The sequence below is a fragment of the Vanellus vanellus genome, assembly GCF_965231255.1.
Source record: "Vanellus vanellus genome assembly, chromosome: 13".
In the NCBI taxonomy this organism is placed as follows: Eukaryota; Metazoa; Chordata; class Aves; order Charadriiformes; family Charadriidae; genus Vanellus; species Vanellus vanellus.
This window is the reverse complement of record NC_138918.1, coordinates 17,779,255-17,798,075: the sequence shown is the minus strand read 5'-3', so window position 1 is coordinate 17,798,075 and position 18,821 is coordinate 17,779,255. Positions and strand designations below refer to the sequence as shown.

The 18,821-nt window shown below is 38.0% G+C and overlaps 1 protein-coding gene across 1 annotated transcript in view; it reads left to right on the top strand.

The window, feature by feature from the left end:
- SLIT3 (slit guidance ligand 3) overlaps positions 1 to 18,821 on the top strand; it is a gene marked incomplete at its 5' end in the record, with an annotated part of 534,750 nt that overhangs the window by 52,294 nt on the left and 463,635 nt on the right. The window contains one exon of the mRNA XM_082489776.1: positions 3,595 to 3,666. Within this exon, the coding sequence (XP_082345902.1) occupies positions 3,595 to 3,666 (72 nt within the window). The remainder of the gene's footprint in view (positions 1 to 3,594; positions 3,667 to 18,821) is intronic.

Below are 18,821 nucleotides of genomic sequence, written 5' to 3'. Positions count from 1 at the left end.
TGGGCTGGTGTTCCTAATGTTTGCTTCACCTTGCACTTGAGGTGTTCTTACTTGTCCTCGAGCTTACTGATAGATGAGGATAAAGTGGATTTGTTGTGGAATGGCGTTTTAGGAACTATTCCGCTACACTTCATCTGTGTTTGGCACTTCTCTGTCAAACTGGAGGAAACAGTGTCCATAAATGACCATTCAAACCATTTGCTCTACTCATGAAATAATTTTTCAACACTTCTATGTCTCTTTTATAGGATTTAAAACCACCGTCTGGTACTTCGATACTGCTGTATTGAGAACTTTCTTAATAGCCTTTCTCTCAAACCCAGGAATAGAATAAGAAGTGTAAATGGATTTTTTTCCTAGGCTATTGGTGCTGTTCTGGCATGTGATAAAGATAAGCATGTTAAATGTATCCTACATCGAGGATGTCCTAGTTTACATGAGGTGATCTAGTCTTATACCTTGGTGATTATTGCAGTAGGAGTTAAATACAGTAGGTGATGTTCAAGAGAAATGAAACCCTATTCATACTCTGACTTCTCCTGAGAATCAAATGATGGCACAAATTCCAACTTGACGTGAATCTTAGGAAGTGATTGAAGTGATGCTTGGAGAGTTCCATAGCTTGAACCAAGACATCAGTATCCGTGGACTTGTCAAATGTTTGTTACCTCAGATTTGCTTAGTTATCGATTACTAATGTAGTCTTGGCTTACTAACTGCAAGCTCTGTTTGGGACAGAAGTACTGTGCACTCTCAGTGTTTTGAGGACAGTATCATGTGCAGTACAGCGCAGGAGCGCTAAGCTGTACCGATGGTTTATTTTGTAAATCAAGCTTATACGAGTTAAGGCACAGGAAGAATGTCATTAAGTTATTGATCTTGATTTGATGGATTCAGCTTGCTTACTGCTGCAGTATAAAAAGATCAACACTTCCTTTATAACAATATATTGTTAAAAATATTAAATATATTTAGACCAATAGGAAATGTTTAGTGCTAGTGAACAGTAGGTCGTAAAGCCAGCTTTTCAAAAACATCCCTGTGCAGACTTTAATTCATAGAATCATTGGATAGTTTGGGTTGGAAAGGACCTTTTAGAGGTCATCTAGTCCAACCCCCAATGTTCACACGATATCTGCAAGAAAATCAATACTAAGGTAATATCAGGGCAAAATTTGAAAATGCTTTGGACAATTTAAAATGGCAACTGAGAACTTGGTCCTTTATCCGTCACAGGTAGGGCAGTGTTGGCCCATACAACTTATAGGAAATCGCTTAATATGTTTGATCTGTTGGATTAATTTGAAAATAAGTTAGGGAAAGTTTTTTGATGCTAGCTTTTTTGCTTTAGGAAGTTGTTTGTATCACTGCAAGTTATACGTGTTTGACTTCTCAGGTTGCAAACTTTTTAACCTTGAAAATACAATTTTTTACTATGTACATTTTCTTGTCTGCTTGTTGATGTGGAACCTCCTATTCTAGAAACCAAATCTGATTTTGCTTAGTTTCTGTTGCTTAAAACAATAAGCATAAAGTCAGCATTTGTGACATCCTTGCAACTAGGGATAAGTATATTCTTAAAACATATTCCTCAGACATTGCTTTGAAATAACTCAGATGACTTTGGATTGACAGCAGACAATTGCATGTACATTGTGAGAGCTAAAATGATGATCAGACGCAGTGATAAACATCAGACAACTATGTGGAACTGATGCGTTTCACTGGCGGTCTTTTTCATTCTGATCGATGAATAAGTTCAACGTATTTAGTATCTCTCAAGAGCTAATGGTAATGAATGAGGATGGAACTGAGAGGTGTCAAGAGCTGTATTATCATGAGTAATTTTTTCACAGAATCACAGAATGGTCAGGGTTGGAAGGGACCTCTGGAGATCATCTAGTCCAACCCCCAAATTTCATTGTATTTCATCCTGCTGTGTACATCAACTATTCTAGTAGATAAACATGTTTAACTGAAAGTATGAATTTGACGATGATTAAGTAGCAAGTTACTATCGACCTTAGATTAAGGTTAAAAGTGTGACATTACGCATGGGTAAAGGAATCTTCCCATGGATTTTTCCAAATGCAAAGTAGTGCTCAGTATCTCTGACGTTCTTGTTCAGTGTTCTATCTACTGGTTGGTTCATTTATCTCAGAAATGTAATTGGGTAGTCAGTAGAAGCACTGTGAAATAACCAATTTGTGTATCCGCTTGGGTTAGTGTGTGGCATGCGTAATGCGTAACGTTTAGGCTCTGCAAGCAAGCTTGCAAATGCAGCCTTTGATCTGTTCTAGGTGTCAGAAGTAAATATTTCCCTCTCCCCCATCACCCCTTTAACTTGCAAGATGTGTTCATATGGTAGCCATATGAAAACTCTGCCATATGAAAAACCCCACAACATCAGTTTGATCTCTGAGGAAGGCCTTTCAATTCAAAAAAATTCTTGAGTTCTGATAGTGAAATTCCTCAGTGGGCAAGAAAACTGGAAACCAGATATTGGGTGCCAAGTAGCAGTAGGTTTCTAAAAGTTCCAGGTGACTTCTGAGATCAAAACTCTAGCAAAAATAGACCTGTTATCAAAGTTAACTTTTAAGGTAGATTGGGACCAAAGGAGGCATAAATACAGGTTTATATATGAACATATATGAGAAGTCAGCTTCTTATATACAACAGTAGAGTTGTATCTGATTAGTTTAGGTCAACTTCGTTATGTAAATAACATTAGGACTGTGAACGCAAGTGACTTTTTATTGTCAGACAACAGAAAAAGGATTGCAGAAAAAGATTGTTTCCTATAGGTAGAACAGCTTTTAGATTTTGCAGGGCTGTCATGCGTTTCACGAAGGAGTGGAAACTCGTGCTTTTTATGGTTATTAGGCTGGAGGAACTTGTAACAGTTGATTTCTTACAACTGAGAAGTTGTGGTCATCAGTGTAAAACTTTTCACAGTAAAATGGACTAACGTATAAACATTATGCAGTTCTCTAAGATGACTCTGGAAGGATCTTAAAGATTAGGATTCTATTTCAAATCACCATATAGTTGTCTGGTTACCTGTATGTTCTACAACAGCTGGTCATGTTTTCAAAGTGAAGTTTTAAGAAAATTCTTAAACAAGTGAATAAAAATTGTTGTGTGTGTACTCTAGAGATAATAGCTAGTCTGGAAATTATCTCAGTTGGTCAAGTTACTTAATTTACTGTGCCTTAGAAGGAGAGAGAGAAAATCCAGATACCTGCTAGTAACTGCTCCTTGAGGAGTGAAGGCAGACCACGGGGGCCATGTGATTCACTGTTAGTAGGCATCCAGAGGAAAATTAAATATGGATGAGTAAACAAATATATTCTCTTAAAACATTTAGACTTTCTGGTGACTGTCACTTGACTCCCTGCCTGAAGAATGTAGGCAGGTGGTCTACAGACGGTGTGATCTGTTTGGCTTGTGTATGACTCGTGTGTAATGTGTTCTATGCTGAGCTCATAGCATGTGGTTTAATGCAATGGGAGCTTCATGTATTTATGCATAATAGAATAAGCTTCCTAAATTAGAAGAGAATCTAACTTTTTTTATTCTAATTTAACTGTTTAGGCGTCTGAACAAGAATAAATTGCAAGTTCTTCCAGAGCTGCTTTTTCAGAACACACAGAAGTTAACTAGACTGTAAGTATAATCTGATTTTTGTTTCCATTGTATGTTCCTTATTATACAGGTTTGCATATTTGTGTTTCAAGTGTGGCGAGAGGTTTAATTTTTGTGATATTAGAACTGCTAGTATAGCAAGGGTTCTTGAGATGATGTATTGTGTTTGCATGTGTATAGTCATAATTCAGTAGAGCATAAATATCAGAGGGAAGAGAAGCCACAAAATATTTCTGTTCCTTATACGTTCACCATGATGACTTCAAGGTGAATTGATTTTCAACTCTATGTAGAGTTATGAAAACCATGAAAAGTGTCAACTTTGATATCCAGTGTAGTCTAGATGTCCACAAAGAGAGATTGCATACTCTTATTTAAAAATTAACATGTTTACTTAATGCAGATTGTTATAACTTCTTTAGTTTTAAAACTTAACTTTTCAACTGAGTCAAGGCTTTGCCAGGCAGACCAGCAAAGTTATGGCTGCTGCCTTATCAGTCAGGAAGATGAGGAAATATGGAGAGGTAAAGAACGTTTTATCTCCTTGAAATATAAAAACTGTTATGAGATGTTTAGATGGCATCAAGACCAGTTTTAACAGCAAGAGAAGACTAGCACGAGCTTGGCATCATTTTATGTATTCGGGGGAGGGAGCGGGGAGGGATTGTGGTGTTAGCACATTGACTGGACAATTTATATAATATATTTTAAAAAAATTAATAAAAATGAAATGGATGAGCAGGTGCCTGCACACTTATTATCAAGAAAAGTCATCTGCCTTTTTAGAGGAGTAGTCAAAAGCTGTTTGAAATTGCTTTCTAGATCCTGCCAAAGTTAAACTCATGATCCACTCTACCTTTTTGAAGGATAGTAAAACTTTTCTTTATGCTTGAGTTTATACATGGAAGAGTAGTAGGATTTATGATTTGGCTTGTGAAATTGTAAAGTTACTGCAGGATTGTTGAGAAGTTGCTACATCCATGTGGGGGTTTTATAATTGTTTAAATACCTCTGTATGCAACCAAACCAACCATTTAGGCAGTGCAATGTATTTTTTTGTCTTCCTGTGGAAATACAAAATGTGACGATGGTGAAGATTAATTTTGGAATTAGCTGATTATTTAAACAAATAGGCCGTTTGGTGTTTTAAAAGCAGGCAAATTGAACAGTGTGTGCAGCGGGTGATATTGATTCAGTTTGGGTATATTTCTGTAATGAACTTTGTTGCGTGAACTTGCTCATGAAAAACTGTACAAGTAAGTGAATGACATAGTTCTGGAGGTAAAAAAAGATAAATATGAATAATTACAAACTATAGCTGTCTCTTCATCTCAAAATCTGCTTGAAAAAAATCTTTGATGGATTTGTTCTTGCGATCTCTGTTGCAGCTTTTGAATGCACTAGAAAATACTTGCTCTGTGAATATGCTAGGGATGAGTGACTTGGTTGTATTTACAGATGTTCTTGGCATGGTTTTGAAATTCTGTATCTTGAAACTCTTGTTGAGTATAAAGCATGAGCTGGTGCTTACTTACAGATATTATTATCTGGTCTCCAGAAGGTGCCAGTGGTATTTATTTCATCGAAGAGTTGCTTCATATAGGTTGGTTGTCTAAGGAAATAGTGATGCTTTCAAGATAAAAGAAAAATTATAGAGTTTACGTGTATCCACTAATACAAATTCCAGTTTAACAGGTTGAAACTTCCTCTGTGAGTGGTCACGTTGTACACAGCTGTCATTAGGCTGAAAGGAACTTCCTGGTAACTTGTGGTTTTGGAGGGAAGGTTGTGTGTGGTGGTAACTTGTGTGCCTCTCTTAAGGAACCTTGCACAAGGAAACTAAGGGAAAGTAACTGGGGCTTTGCAATACCAGAGTGTGTATTTTTTCAGTAGATCATGTAATCACGATACATTTTAGTTCTTAACAGCAAGGGTAATAATTTTGGTTTTCAGAATATAAAGATTGTAGTAAAATTACATAAAATGATTAATACGGATGCTGTATTCTATAATGCCTCCCAACGGATGCTGTTGAAGTATTTGTCTTTATTCACGGACAATCATTCAGAGTCTTGCTTACTCTTTAATAGTGCTTTAGATAGATCACTTCAGCACTGTTTGTCAGAAGAAACTTGCTTTTTCTTTTGAAGATACAAGTGTTATATAAATATAGTGAATATTTTAAGTAAATGAATCTTAGCTAAGTGAACTGCTATGGTTTGGTTGTGTTTTTCAGTGATGGGATAAGAAAGAGAAATTTGCTGCCTACTAGAATGTGTACACACACATAAAAATATATTTATACTTTGATGAAAAATAAAAATATTTATTTAAGAGTGTTACTTTCTATTTTTTTTTGTGTTACTGTCTTGCTTCTACTACTAGTAGATTTCAGAGTTGTTCTTTCTCACTTCTGTTATGACTTGTCTTAAACCCAACAGTGCCAGTCTGCTGCTCACAGCTGGCTTTTTGGGTGAAATGCTTCAACGAAGAGGCATGATGCTTGCATTCCTCTCCCGCAGCTGCTCTGACCTAGCCTTTCAAGAAGAAAGCATAGTTGAGGAAGCGATGAAAAGGAATAAAAGGAGTGAAGCACAAATTGATGAGAGGGACTGATATGTGGGTGATGTAAATTCTGTGGAATTTACAATGAGTGAATGAAAATAAATATTAATAAGTGTACATAATATTGATCTTAATTTTTATTTTCCGTTTTATAGGTATATTATTTCTGCTGCTATATTTTCACACTGTTGACTCTGGGCTACTAAGCTATGAGGCAGTTATTTTATTGTTTTCTAATAGTTATAATCCTGATCAAGTAGAATGTCCAAATTTGAATATTTTAATTGTTAAACTTGCTACAGCTCAAATGATGCAAAATTTTAAGAACTAAATATTGCCATGTACTATACTCAAAACGGAAAATTTGATTTTATTTGTTGAAAACAAAGAGCTCATAGTCTTGTCTGCATAGCAAATACAGATGAAATCAGCAGTGATTCTTACAGTGGCTCGCTTTAGCAGGCATGCAGTGAACCATAACAGTCTACAACGTTGTTAATGAAGGTCCAGACTCAATTTTTTTAAAATATAAAATGTCGCTTTTGTGTTTAGTTTTAAGTTTGATAACTTGATAGTGCGATAGTTGGGCATGTTTATTAGCATTACTAGAAGCTGGTGGAGATCGAGTGACTGACCTGCTTAAACATGCAGAATTTTGTGCGCCGGAGAGTTTCAGGGAAGACCTGTTAATGTTTCAGGGGTAGTGAAAAGTTGCAAAAGAAATGCGAGGACTCTTCTTAGTGTTCTGTCAGCTGGGCTAAAATCTGCCTGCGAGTTTAGTAAAAGAACAAATTTTTTGATGTAGTTCAATATCAGCAGAGTCTCTTCAGTCTTGTTGCTGCTGGAAATTGAAATGTAAATCATTAGGTTTTCCTGTCAAAGTTGTCCTTGAAAAGCAAGAGAACAAACCTGTTTGGTGATGTTGGGTTCTTCTCTTGTTTTGTATGCGTGCTGTTTGCAGTTTGGGACAGGCTATGCTATTGTCCCTGATGGCTTCCTTGTTTGTCACCCTAGCACACTTATGTCAGGGCACTGAAATGCAGTCTTTGTACTAACTAATAAAATTTAATTTAGAATGCTCCTCAGATTGTAACTACTTCCTTAATTAATCACTTAGCTCCAGGTACATTTGCTTTTTTTTTCTTCAACCCTCTCCTGAAAAGCTGAGCTACAGGATGTGCTTGCATCTTTTACGGTGCTGCTTAGACTTCGTTGTCACATCTGGTTGATATTAGAAGCAGGAATATATGTATAAGGGAATAAACTTTAAATGGAATGTGAAACGTCCCACAAAACGAGTTTCTCATAAGGTTTTGAGCCTTTTCTTCTAGAAAGAGTGGCTTTGAGACTCGTGGATTTTGTTTGCTTTAGTTTAGTTAAGAGTTCCAAGTTTAAATTGGATGGTGAATGAATTCTTGATTGGATTCTCTAGTGGTAATGTTTGCCATTGCTTGGTTGCCTTGAATTCCTAGGTTTTAAAGCTTCTTAAATGTTTTATCTGGAATAAATAATTAAGTATCTAATAACTCAAACTACAGGCACTTTTAATGAGAAAATTGGATCAAGGAAAAGGCACTTTAATAAATTGAGAAATGGAAACGAGATTTTTTTTTTTTTTTGGTATAGTTTCAGGTATTATTTACTAATGTCTAGCCATAAAGAAAAAGGTAATATTAATCTTAATACAAGTGATTAAATGCACAAAAAAGTCTAATAACCCAAAACATGTAATTTAACAGCTATAAAACCGGGTTTTCTAATACTGAAAACAACTTGTGAAACTTATTGGGAAAGTTTGTAAACATAGCTTTGTGCGTGCTGGAATCGTGAGTTTCCTTTGTGTGCACAGATGGTATATAAAATGATCATAGTGTATCTGCTTTTCACTAAAGGCCGATTATGCTACTGGTCCGTGACACCGCAACATGTAAGAATAGATTTGTTTCATTGTAGCTTCCATGCATATAGCCAGCCGCTAAGTAGTCAAGCTAAAGTTCCTTTGTGTGGATGAAAAAACCTCTGAGAAGTGCTCCAGACTCCAGACTTGCAGTAAGAATTAATAGTGCCACCTAATTTATAATCATGGAATACTTATTGGGTCTAGAGCACAAGTTTGAGGAGCCGCTGGGGGAACTGGGGGTGTTTAGCCTGGAGAGGAGGAGACTGAGGGGAGACCTTATTGCTCTCCACAACCACCTGAAAGTAGGTTGTAGAGACGTAGGGGGTCTGTCTATTCTCCCAACTAACAAGTGATAGGACAAGAAATGTCTTCACGTTGCACCAGGGGAGGTGTAGATTGGGTATTAGGAAAATTTCTTCATCAAAAGGATTGTCAAGCATTGGAACAGGCTGTTCAAGGAAGTCATGGAGTCACCATTCCTGGAGGTATTTAAAGGATGTCTAGATGTGGTGCTGAGGGACATGGTTTAGTGGTGGACTTGGCAGTGCTAGGTTAACGGTTGGACTTGATGATCTTAAGGGTCTGTTCCAACCTAAACGATTCTATGAATCTGTGATTCACTTTCAGTGGACTGTCTTAGTTGTCACTTGACAAAGCAAACCAGGCTCTGGAAACTTAAAGATACTGAAATCTGATACCAAAAGTGTCAGATTGGTGGAATTATCCATTAGACTCTGAAATTAAGTAATTTACTTTTTAGGGTAGTATCAGAATCTAAATTCAGACTAAAGCCATACACTGTAGTGTGAGAGCAGAGCCCTGGGATCCTGAACTCTGAGACAAAAGTGGTTCATGGCTGTGCACGCGTCATTCCTTTTAACATCTCAAGGTTTTTAAACTTTGTAGTTATGTGTGTCCCAATGTTTTGTCATATTCATCTGTAATTATTTCACTTGTAGCATACAATACAAATTCCATGAGTAGCCTTAAAAAGGGGCAATATTCATTTCTAACTGAATCACAAAACAGTTGAGGTTGGAAGGCACCTCTAGAAGTCATTGTGTCCAACCAACGCTGCGCTCAAGTAGGGTCACTGTTGCAGGAGAGTCAGAGATCACTTGGATCTGATCTAGTAGTTAGTTTATTGAGTTCCAATCGGTAAATTTAGGTATGTAAAATATTTAAGTACAGATGGATTTGCAGTCAAATCTCTACTATTTACTACAGTTAAAGTTAGCATGGGTTGTAAGCTTACGTGATAATCTTTATTATAACCTATCTTAATTGTTACATGCATGCAAAAAATGTCACTTATCAACCCATCGATGCCTGGTGTCAGGTAAGGAATGTCTTGGCCTTGAGGGGTGACCTTGAAAGGCATCCTTGCTCAAGGGAGACCACTGCTGTGTAGGCAGCTGCTGTGGAGGGAGAGCTCGACAGGCCCTGATGGCTGCGGATATTTAGAGTGTGAAGTGGTTGATTTGTAGTCAGATTTTTCTGCTGTGTTAATGGATTTTCAGCCGCTTACCAGCCCGGTCTCCAGCCAAACCCCTTTTTTGCGTTTGGTGCTGAGTCCTCACTGAGAGCTTCACACAATAGGATTAGCTTTGGTTAGACCTACTTGCTGAGCGTCTGCCTGGAGCAAAGTTCAAGTGGGTTCAGACAGGAGGAGCGCATCCGTCAGTCACCTACAGCAGACAGGTGCTGATGTCCTCACGGCTTTCAGTATTTCCAGGAATAGTGGTTCCACAACATCCCTGGGCAACCTGGTCCAGTGCTCAGTAAAAAAAGTGTTTCTTCATGTTCAGGCAGAAACAGGAAACTACTTTGTTGCATACGTGTACAGTATGTTGTGCCAAATAACTCGTGTGTAGTGAAGCAAACTGAATTTTAGACAGAGCAAATACATTATGAACAAAGCTTGGATGCTGTTATTTGATTTCTTAGCTTGAGGTCATGCAACTTCAGTCATGAAAATGTAAGAGTTTTGTAATAAGTATCATAGTTTCCTGTTGCTGTCTGTATCTCTTGATTGCAAATTAATATTTCCCAGGGTAACATTAGTGACAGATAGTCACTGGTTGTCAGTGCTATCTGTAATTATGTTTCACTTTTGGAAGCACTGCTCAAACATTATCATCCCCCTGTACTCGGCACTGGTGAGGCCCCACCTCGAGTACTGCGTTCAGTTTTGGGGCCCTCACTACAAGAAGGACATTGAGGTGTTGGAGCGTGTCCAGAGAAGGGCTACAAAGCTGGTGAGGGCTCTGGAGGACAAACCTTATGAGGAACGACTGAGGGAAGTGGGGTTGTTTAGCCTGGAGAAGAGGAGGCTGAGGGGAGACCTTATCACCCTCTAAAACTGCCTGAAAGGAGGGTGTAGAGAGGTGGGGGCTGACCTCGTCTCCCTGGTGACAAGTGATAGGAGGAGAGGAAATGGGTTCAAGTTATGTCAGGGGAGGTTTAGATTGGATATTAGGAAACACTTTTTCTCTGAAAGGGTTATTAAACATTGGAATAGGCTGTCCAGGGAGGTGGTGGATTCACCATCCCTGGAGGTGTTTAAAAAAAAAGGTAGATGTGGCACCTGGGGACATGGTTTAGGAGTGGTTTTTGTCAGGGTAGGTTAATGGTTGGACTTGATGGTCCCTTCCAACCTCAGCAATTCTATGATTAATTAGGTAATACCTCACTGAAACAAATTGGAAAGGGAAACAGATCACTTCAGTGCTCAAAGATGGAATATGGAAAACAAAATCAAATGGGGGAAAAAGGGGCTACTTAGCTGACTGCTAAAATGGTATGAGGAATCGTGTGCTCAACCTGCTGCATTGTGCTGTTCCTTTAGGTTAATGGCTGTCAGGAATTATCAGGCATCTGCCTCAGAACTGCTTTTGGAAGGATGGAAGAGGTTAATACGTGGAACTTTGTTAATTTGCACTCATCTACTGTCATTTGTAATGAAATTTAAATTTATCTGATTATATTTAACTTACTTTTAAAATGCTTTCTTCCCGAAATAAGAAAAATGTGTACCTCTTATTTTGTTTAGAGTTTATTTAAAACAGTGATATGAATCTTCTGCTTTTTATGACCACAGCTATGCATTGTATTAGATCATCTAAGTTTTCTAGTTTAGTATGCAATAAATGCACATGGATAAGCTAATATGGTATGCATATCACTGTAATACAGTCAAATAAGTAAGTGTAAGTATGATACCTCGAGGGGCACCAGTAAAAATTGATTATCTGTTTGACCTTTATTGTTGTTATTAGTTTTTTAAGGGTAGATTAAAAACAAAGTGCACCTACACAAACACACACAAAATATACCAAATGTTTCTGAAGAATTTTCAAGCAAAGTTTTATTATTTTTGCTGACTTTAATACCTTCATTGCTCAATTTTTCTCCTCGAGCTAGAAACTAAAACCACATTAAAACTGCCTAGAAATAAGGGTTTATCCTGTAATTCATAGGCTTTGAAAGATACTGGTGTGAAAACTGTATTGTTGTATGGATGTGCATACTTAAAAGCAATTTTGATGATAAATTTATTATTCACTGTAAACCTGTGTAGTCTCTTTAATTGTTTATCATATTGGCTTTTAGTTTTATTTTTACACGTTACTATTTGCCATCTCTTTTCTTGATTTTTTTTTTTTTTTTTTTTTTCTGCTTCCTTATGATTTCAGCGTTTGTGGAGTGTGCATATTTAATTTTGCGTAAGTAGTTTTATTAGATAATTCCTGGTAGGAATAGCTGGAACTATTTGGTTACTGCTTTGCTTAGGAAGCCGACCTTGTTAAACATAAATGCAAAGGTGTACTTAACTTCTAGATTCCCTGTGTGATACTATGTCACTCTGTTGCACACTGTGCCTGCAGTCAGAACTTGGCCCGGGTAAGTCAGTGTCTCCTGGTTTGAATTTGACAAATGTAGTGTGGAGATTTTACCGATGTCTGCTTTCCTTTGAGTGCATTTATAGGGAAGATGTTTATTGTAGCGAGGATGTTGTTTCGCATGTGTATGATTTGCCAAGAATTTGCTGCTGAAAGCCTTACTAGAACTGTCACTGGTAAACCCTCCTTTCCAGCCTGATCCTTAGCGAGCTCGAAGTATCAAATCATGACTCCTGATCCAATTCAGAGTCTTTTATCTCATGGATGTCATCAGAAGCTGTGTTTAGAAAAGCAAGCAGTTCATAAATTTTCTCAGTGTCCTCTTTATTTTTGTTTGTTCTCTTTCTAGAAAGATCTCACAGATCACTGACTTAGAGCTCCATTATCATTTCGCATTAAAGCAGGATCCTGACAATTCAATTGTTACATGAGTTTGAGTTATGGTGTTGCCATGACAAAATAGCATGAGCTTGTAACAGTGTGTTTTTGTGGTTTTATCCACATCCAATAATTGTAGTTTTACTGTGTATAGATCACAGCAGGTCTTTTGAGAAGACAGTAAATAATTACAGTAAGTGTTTGCTGGTCTCTAGGGTGCACTTCTGGCTTGCGAAGGATGTGCATTAGGTCAGAGGCTTGTGCTGCAGATAGCTGCATGACATCTACACCATTTATCAAGCTGAAGTCATTTTATATTTTCTTTTTGGCTCTGGTTGTAAATAATGTATGTACCATTTTTTTTTTTTTTTTTTAAATACAAATGCACCAGTTGTGTTCGGAGAATCTAAGGATTTTTTCTTGTCTAAGTTAGTGCAGAAGATCAATTTCAAAAAATATGAATAGAAGATTTATTATTATTATTGTGAGAGGAGAAAGCAAATGAAGGCATGTCAAAAAGCCAGAAGGCTCCCTCCTCAATGCTGCTTTTTCCCCTGTGTGAATTTGGTTATTTAAAATTATACTGTGCAGATGTCGTCTTTCCCCTCTTAGGGGAAATAGGTATGACTGGGGAAGAAAGGGCGCTCGTTGTGAAAATTACTTCTGGGTTTTAGTGGTGTCTTTCTTCTAAGAAGACATCTCTTGCCAGCTTCTGTGATCAGGTCATCTTATTACTAAGCTATTTAAGGTAGCTTGTGGCAAAAGATTATACACTTCCCAATGAAACACCAAACATGCAGATTAAGCATAAGTCTACTTTGGAAATAAGTTGTTTTACTCGGTTAGCTGAGTAACTACTGGCTTTCATTTTCACGATTTTTTCCTATGCTATTAGAAAGGTGACATGATCTTTTGGTTGGTGTTCAGCTCAGGAAATCAGGAGGCTCCCAATTTGTGAGATTAATTTGGTAGCCTTAACCATGTTGCTGGGTGCCAGTTTTCCTGAATGTGAAGGTTTTTTTTCAAAGCACTCTCAAGCATATTCTAGTTTCAGATCACGTGTCTTGGGCATAATGTATTAAATAAAAATGATTCTACTGTTATGCTTGCTCAGCACAAGCCTCAACTGGAAGATGCTTAGTTTATTTCACGAACACCAATAGTAGCCTTGTAAACTTACTGAGTCCAGCCTGGGACTTTACATCAACAGGGCTGTTGTAAATAGTTTCTGATGCTTCCTACAATTCTTTTTATTAGTAGTATCTAAAAAGGAATATTGATAAAATTCAGTACGTAGTCACTTTATCCCATTAGATATTAATACACATCAGAGTTCGTTCTTTTTTCCACAATAATGGAACATCCTGGAGATATTTAGCAAAATTAGGCTTTTCTGAATGTCCACAGACTATTTTGCTGCTTTAAGTGAGTTGCAGCAGAGATGACTTGATCAGGATTCCATGGTTAGTCATCACCTGGGAAGCTGGAGACATGGTTTCTGAGGCTGGTCATGGATGCTCTGCCAATTCTGAAATGCATCTTTTTTTAACAGGCTTCAACTTCTGTGTTTAGAGTGACAAGTTAAAACTGGAGGGAAAGCACAGTGACTCAGCTTCTTGTTATGCTGGCTTTCACACAGCAGCTATTACAGAGGTCTCAAAGTATAATAATTGTGGATGGGCGTTATCTGTTTACCTTTTTCTTACACTAGTCTTCAGAACTCTGGTCTTTTGCTTCTGTTAGCATCAGTACGAGCATTGTAGCTCTCTACAGTGTTGTGTTCTGGTTCCTCTGGCTTGAGTTGCGGGGATGGCGAGGCCGGGGAGGCATTGCGGCTGGTGGCCCCTGCAGGGTGGCTGTGGCTCTGGAAGCTGTGGGCTGCTTTTGTTAAACTCGAGAGGGGATTGAATAGCGGTGTAGAAGGTGGTCAGAGAATAGTTAGGTTGGATCTGCAAGTGTATCGTTACTGTAAGTATTCTGACCTGATGGTTTGTTGGTTGTTTCCGGAATCCGAATAACCCTGTTAGCATGACTGTGCACACTCTAAGTTTGTCAGTTGGATTTACTGTATTTGCTCTGTTAACGTGGCTTTTTGGCCTTGCTACTAGAGGTAGTCTGCGAATGTCACCACATCATGGGGTACTTGCACATAATTTATTGCTATATGGATATTACTTTTCTGGTTTGAAAACTTCTTAGTTGGTTAATTCGTGTGTGACTATTTTCTGCGCTTTCCCCATTGGCTGTATGTTGAAAGGAGCTGAAAAGTGTTTTTGCTGGATGCCCAGTTTAGTCAATGGTCCAGAGCTGCTAGAGTCCTGGCCCCAGTTAGAATGAACAGTGGCAAATTCACTTGTAAATTTTGATTGCTGCAACTAGGAGAAAATGCAGGATAAATGTAACTTTCTTTTTTTGGTGAGCAGGATATTAGGAGTATTGAGTGTTATTTTCACATTTGAGGCTGTTTCCTTACACAAGTTTAATGGAGGAACAGATTGAACTGGTGACCTGAACCGCAGATATCTCATTTGGGTAATAGGAAAAATATAGTAATGATAATGTAAGTATTTTCATTGCTTTCCATAATAGGCTGTTATCCTGAGGTTGAAGAGTAGTTTACAGCAATTGTCATGTAAAAGCCCTCTCAAATACTTTGGAAATAAATTGGAAATTTTGGGTTTTCTTTGGTGAGCAAGTGGAGAGTGGAAGTAGGGGACATGATCATTGCTCTGGAGGTACTAATGAGGGTTAAATTATAGGCGCTGCACATGTCTTGATTTTGATCAGCAACTTCAAAACCAAAAGGCCATTTCCCATCACCAGTTTTCTGGCGTCTCGTTCGACTGTTTGCCGTTTGACAGCAGCAGAACTCAGCTTTATCTGCAGAGACTTACTGTGTATTCTGAGCGCCCTGGGAGTTAAGGTTATTGTAGGTAAAATGATGCAAGACAAACACTACTTTTAGTTCTCATTTGATTTTATTCTTGAAATCTGTAATGTGTACGATGGGAAGCTTAAGTTAGGATCGCTGGAATGTCTCAATATATTTCACAGGGGTAATAGGCCATGCCTGTTTCAAGTATTTCAGGCACTTGAAGGTCACCAAAAGGAATACTGCTATTACTTTTAAATGCACTAAGGTTGGTTTTCAAATACAGTCATAAATGATCCAGGATTTCATTATGATTTGGATCAGTTGAGAGAAGCAGTGGGACTGTAGCCTGAGGTGTATGCGTGCCCGTCAAGGGTCAAGGTGGAGCTGAACCAGGAGGTACTTGATCTAGAGTCTGATGCGGTTTTGTGTCCCAAGTGCAGTCCGCGTTGTAAAACTTACAAGAGTAGAAACTATTTATGAAACAAAATTAAAATAACTTGTGCAAGTCATTAAATGTTATGGTGCTATTGGCAAAGGCGATGTATTATCTTACTCTTCTGACGAAGAGAAGGATGTCGTACAAGGTGTGCCTCTGAGCTGCTTTTATTTCTTAACTCAGTGCAACTTAATGACAACAAAGGCTTGTAATACCTTGTGTTATAAAATGTCCACAAGCTGATTTGTAATGTTTCCCTTACATAATGCTTTGGAACTTAGTGAGATTATTCAAATATACAGTGATTGCCACTGTTGACGTTTGAGATTTTCTACAATGAAAATGCAAATATCATTGAGAAAATTGAACAAAGCATATTTGGAATTAAGTATCTGGCTTTTGCAGTGCTCTCTTAAACTCCCTGATGGGCTATTACTAGAGACGTACCTATGAAAGATTTTCTTCAGGAAACAGCTGATACGGATTTACTTCGTTCATATTGATATATGAAGGAATGTTAAGTTTAATGTTCTGGGTGGTTTCCATGCACTACACAATGACAATGCTTAATGAACTGTGAGGGGAAAAATATTGGAAAATAAGGCATCCGGTATGAAACCAAATGTTATGCTTATACAGTTAGTTTCTTTTGTTGAGAGAATAATCTTCTTTCCTACCACACAAGCATGTTAATAGAACTCCCTATTTTGTTAGTTCTGATGATCGTCACTAGGTCAGTCCTGCCTCAGCCTGTTTTCTGTACTGCTGGAACTGGAGAAGTCTGAGTGCAGTAGAATGGTCTCAGTCTCCAAGCCCCAAGCTGATTTTTCTACAACTCGTGTATGCACATAATAACTGTATCTTTGAAAGTAGTAGAATGAGATTTTTGCTTTGTTTGGAGTCGCTTGTACTCGCTCATACCATCTTTTCTGACTTTTTCCCAATGATTGCTCGATGAACCCCATACCTTACTTTCCCTTATTGGGAGCAGAACTGATGGGAATAGTGTGCTACGTTTTTGTTAGCACTTGAGCTTTTTCTCCAGAAGCAGCAGCTGTTCTGATGTCCGATCTTGATGTTGTTTGATGTGGGCACTTGTAGGTCAGTAGGAGGTACTTCACTTAAACAACTTCCTTTCCTTGACTCTAGAGGCCTCATATTTCTTCTGCTATATTAAGTACTTCTATGACTGCCAATGACTGCACTTACAATACCAGTCCCAGGATTTTGCACTGCAGTAAGATTGGCTGCAATAAAACACGTAAATGTAGCAAGGTCGTTTTGCTGGGTTTGAGAGGACGTGGTGGCACACCTGCGTCTGAGCCAAGAGTGTTGCCCCAGAAGGCAGTGATTCACCGAAAGCAATGATTATCTAGCGAAGCTCTGTCCTTCTTTTTTTTTTTTTTTTTATATTAGTTACGGGACTGGGAAATGCACGTGCATGTTACAGTCCTCCTGTTTCTACCAGTCCTTCCTATAATGAGAACAGAATTAGACTACCATTGCTCAGGCAGACTGTTTAGTTTTGAATTTCAAGGCAACAGTTGTCAAGTATTTTGATAAAGTGTATTTCATATGTATCAGTAATTACATGCTCCGGAGGGACCATAGCAATAACGTTTGGATTTTTTTTTTTCCCGACACAACAGGAAACAAATTTCCCATAAGGCTGAGGAACGCAACATGCCACTTGCCCCAGTTGGTGGGGAACTTCAAAAGAAAACAATGTTTCTTCTTATTGACCTCAGGTTTTTCACTATTTTATCTCCAAAACTGGTATTTCAGTTGCCTTAAGGGAATTACTTTTCTTCACTGCTTCTTATTCTTTTTCCCAAATGGCATTGCTAGTTTTTAAAAACGAAGGCCATCTCACTCTCCTGCAGCTGCAGCTTATTCCAGCTCCTCTTTAATAAAGTAAACTAATTTCATTCTGTTTAAATAAATGCATGAACAAAGTACCAATAACTAGATTGTCTGGCCTGTGGATAGCAGTGGCTTACAACAGGCATCGTGTCTGACCTCAAACTTTGCAAAAATATGAGGTAGATTTTAAACTTTAACTACAAACTTTGTAAATAGTGTGTCTAAATAAACACAATTTTTATGGAAAGTGTAAGTGATATATTTTTAAAACTGGAGGCTTATTTGTTACCAGTCTGTGGTCTTTTATATCTTTTAGTTCACTTTGGAGAGTCCTTCCTTTCCAAATTAATGAAATGAAAAGGAGAAAAAGATTTCTCTCTTCCTTCAAGGCACATTGAGCATACTGAGATGTATGGACAAGTGAGGACTTTGGACTCTAGCATGACTCTCCAGCCTTGTCCCAAAAATGAGTGAAAGAAGTTCAGTAGAGAGTTTCTGTAGCATTTGTGTGTGTACGCCAGTACTTGAATGTCAGTGTGGAAGGAAGAATGCTGAAGTAAGCTGTTCTTTAGGCTTTCAGCCTGGCATCTCCCATAAAGAAAGAATAAAACCTGAAAAGATAAAACAGTTAAACCGTGCGGCAGTGTTTTTTATTTATGAAAGTTTCAGATATTCATATTAAAACAAGCTCTTCTGGTTACCAGTGGATATTGGAATGCTAGAGCAGTGCTAGGGATGCTAGAGGTATGGAAGTCTACACTGAAAATTTCCGCTGAATTGAATAGCCAGTGACAGTACTGCTGTATAGCTTTAAACTGCACCTTTTGAGTTATGCAAGTTAGATACTTGTCTAATTTTCTCCCCCTCCCCCTGCCCCAGTAGCTTTCCACAGAACACAATTGGTTTCACCTGTAGGGGTTGTGGGGATTAGTTGTAGAAATAGAGCTAGTGGCTCGTCTTAACTGAGCAGTTTCTGGGTTACTTAGGATTTTTTCACCACTAATGTGCCTAATTTTTAAGGATTTCATATTTAGTATTATGTTGTCAAGCTCATTGGTTTCTTTCTCCTATAGAAAGAGATTTTTCTGGTGTTATTGCTGTCATTTAAGAACAGAAGGAGCTTGTTTAACCTCACCTAACTTTGAAACTGGCAGTGCTTTGAGTGGGAAGTTGAACTGTATGACCTCCAGAGGTCCCCTACAACCTGAAATATTCTGTGGTTAAAAATATTATTTACAGTATTTAATGCTATGGTTT